The 3,430-nt window shown below is 33.2% G+C and overlaps 1 protein-coding gene across 1 annotated transcript; it reads left to right on the forward strand.

Moving 5' to 3' along the window:
• Positions 1–298: 298 nt before the first annotated feature.
• Positions 299–1,172, forward strand: LOAG_11462 (hypothetical protein; the record flags this gene model as incomplete). Its single annotated transcript, XM_020448352.1, has 2 exons — positions 299–871; positions 1,059–1,172. The coding sequence occupies 2 exons, from the start codon at positions 299–301 to the stop codon at positions 1,170–1,172; spliced, it is 687 nt and encodes a 228-aa protein (XP_020301497.1).
• Between the last annotated feature and the right edge of the window lie 2,258 nt (positions 1,173–3,430).

The raw sequence follows: 3,430 nt of genomic DNA on the forward strand, positions 1-3,430 counted from the left end.
TGTTATATTGCTACTGTCATTTTTACTGTCGTCATTGTTGCTATTGCTATTATCATCATCCCTCTGAGTTAGAAAGCATTTCATGTCTTAACTTTTGCTGAAATTGCGACGTCTGTAATCATCATCAGTTTCCTCAATTTATCTTAATTTAATTTCAATTCCTATTGAACATTTCTCATTGAATGCTAAATATACAATTTTTGCTCATTTTCCAATAATTAAGCTAAGTGTACTCCTCTCCTATTTACAATCCATTTGACGGAATAGAAGAAAAAGTTTTTTTCAAAATCACTTCAAAATGAGTCAGTCTGTGGTAAACTGTAATAATAACAGTCATCATCATCATCGTCACCATCAACAGCAATCACAACAACATCAAAATGGCAGTAACGCATATAGTATTGCTGCTACATCAACATGCTCTGATGGTACTAATTATCCTGCAACTCTTGATGATAGCTTACCGCCTGTAGGAGTTTCCGATAGTACTTCGATCACTGATAGTACCGATGCTACCGCCGCATTTGATCGTTCTCGTCAAACACGTGTTATTGTCGCTCCAAATATATCATCATCGTCATCAGCATCAGTTCATGTTCCACAACAGCAACATCATCCAACTACCGGAGAAGTTTCATCTAATCCTGCTTTATATGGTACAACAACTCCATCATCATCATATATTACTGCACAAGCAGGTGGCTATCTATCCGGTCATTCATCTGCCGGATCATCATCAATGCTAAATTCGTCTTGTTCAAGTTCAAGTTTCGTTTATCCATCCAGTTTCTTCCAACCGTATTATGGCTTATCATCGACACTGAATGAATTCAATGTGTTGCAAATGTGTTGTCAACCATTGTTCACCGAAGTGTGTCACTTTTTTTTAAAAAATTTTTTAGAAGTTACTTTAGAGATTATTACTTTGTTTTTTTTTTTGTTTCTTGACTTCATTAATTTCACTATAGCATATAATAAATTTCAGCTAATGCTGAAAGTTACAATTCTTTTCTTTCTGTTTTAAAATTATGTTGAAAACACCGATACAGCAATTGCAGTATACTAGTTTGAAAAGGTCGTTTGTACTAAAAGGTGTATGGTTTAGTTTCGTCATAAGAAGGGGAAAGAATGATGATGCTGGCTATACTGTCATGGAATATAGGTCTCCATGATAAGGGATCTGATAATTAGGGCGATACCGTATAGCTTTTTAATTTGGACCACTTCTTTTATTTAAAAATCTTTTTTTCACGATTCTGGTCAATTTTTTTGTGTGACGAAGTTAAATAATAGAAACAAATAATTAGAATATTTCGAAGTACCTGAAGGAAAAAACTTTTTAGTAGTGATATGGTAATAAGTTGATAATACTGGCAATAAAATTTAAATACCGCGGAAATAGTATGATAACCATTCGTTGATAACAAAGTTCAAGTATTCTCAAATTATTTGTTATCAGCGTCTTGCTCTCAACGTTAAAAACATCATCAGAAAGCTTTTTCTAGATTCTCTCCTAGTCATTTCAAGAGTTTACCAAATTTGAAGAGACTTCGTTTTTTGTTTGGTTTGGAGAAGAATTGGTTGGTAAAAATTTAACTTTTTTTTGTAACGCTTCATTTCAAAATTGTTCATATTTAGAAAAGTGGGAATACGGTAACGATCCCAGCCCATCATTCATGGCAAATGCCTTCGATTTATGGTTTGGGAAGGAATTAAAATTTTCCAATTCGTCTTTTTCAATCATGATAATCAGGTAATTTTTACAGATAGCATCCCAAGGAACTGATATAACACCTACAGCCGAATCGTTGTACGGATTTGCCAATCGTCTACATCCAATTACGCCAACCGGTGAGAACTTGTTTTTCACAATCTTCATTTTTTGGCTATCCATTTGTGAATGCTCAAAGTTGCTAACTATATTGGCCTTTGATATTTCTGCTCATTGCGTCATTTATCTTAAGCCTACGTTTTTTTTAACGTTCTACCTTTCTTGTACCCGAGGATAATTTCTGCTTGACTTCTGACCCAAACTTGAGCATCAGTGAGATACTTTCTTAACGAATAAAAGAGGATGAAACTGGATAAGAAGACAAGACAGGAAGAAATAAAGCCAAAAGGAGGAGGAAGGGAGAGATGTAAAGACTTTACCACATATATACGTTCTTACAAGTTAGTGGTTGGAGTTCCAAATTTCAAAGCTATCTTGAACCGAAATAGAATCTGAGAGTTAGATGTTACTATGTTATAGATGTTATGTTACTGTGTTAGATGTTGCAGCAACAATCCTATTACAGTTCCAAAAGATTGACATTTTAATTTTTCTTGATCAATTTTACATCTTTTGTCACCAGGAATATTTTCCCTAACATTTATTGCGTTTATTTGCTCCCTTTTGGAAGCTGAAATTTTGTTGTGTTATTCAACAGTTAGCCAAATTATTTTTTCTCACTGTGTGAATGATACCAAGTTGTTATCTTGGTTGTCCATACATAGGCTTGTTTTTTCGCTATATTTCTGTTGCATGTATTCACCTAAATGCTTACTAATTTTCTAGTTGACTTAATAGCTTATTTGTTCGTCTGTTTATTTTCTTGTTTACTTAATTTCTTCCCAAGTTGTTCCCCTACTCTTTTCAGCACTAATTCTTCGAGAATGCTTTTCTCACTGACATACATTGACCTCATTTTCATCTGATCAGTAATCCTGTCATACATAATGATAGCTATTTTATCGTGCAACATTACCAATGAACCAACATTCCAATCTCTCTGTAGATGTAACTTCTGCTAAACCCGTCATCTTGTATAGGTGTATGAATTGTTAATGCTATGATATGTTTCCAGTATTTTTGATGTCTGCCTTTACGAAATTCGCATAAGCGTGCTTTTTAAATGTATTAGGCCATTGTTTCCTAAAACTTCTGGTCATTGGACACTTAGTATGACTATGACATCGGTGAATTAATGAAATGTTTTTATTTGGTTTAAAAAAATGCAAAAAGTGATATAGAGGATGCAAAAGGAAGCCGACAAAATAGATGGAATGAAGTAGAAGAACATTATGGTGCGGTTGATCAGATATTTTGGGATATATATCGTTCGGATTTGGAATATCAAAACTCTAGGGAGATAGTGAGATAACTTCTATTTCTCTTAAAGAGAAAGGTAATAATTTTCTTTCCTCAATTCCTTTTTGGTATTTTATGGGATAAATTTTCTCATTCTTTCTTAAATGTTCTTGCGTACAACTGAAATTTTTTTATATTATTAAAGTTGATTATCATCAAATTTAATGCAGCAACAATTTGAATTCATAAAGAGGAAAGATTTATTTTGCAAATTTCTTCTATTCGTCAGAAATCAACATTTTTCATGTTCTTTTTTACTTTCTTTGCTTAGGTAGATTTCATTGCTATTTTCCTGGATAT

The sequence above is a fragment of the Loa loa genome (assembly GCF_000183805.2).
Source record: "Loa loa unplaced genomic scaffold supercont3.672, whole genome shotgun sequence".
In the NCBI taxonomy this organism is placed as follows: Eukaryota; Metazoa; Nematoda; class Chromadorea; order Rhabditida; family Onchocercidae; genus Loa; species Loa loa.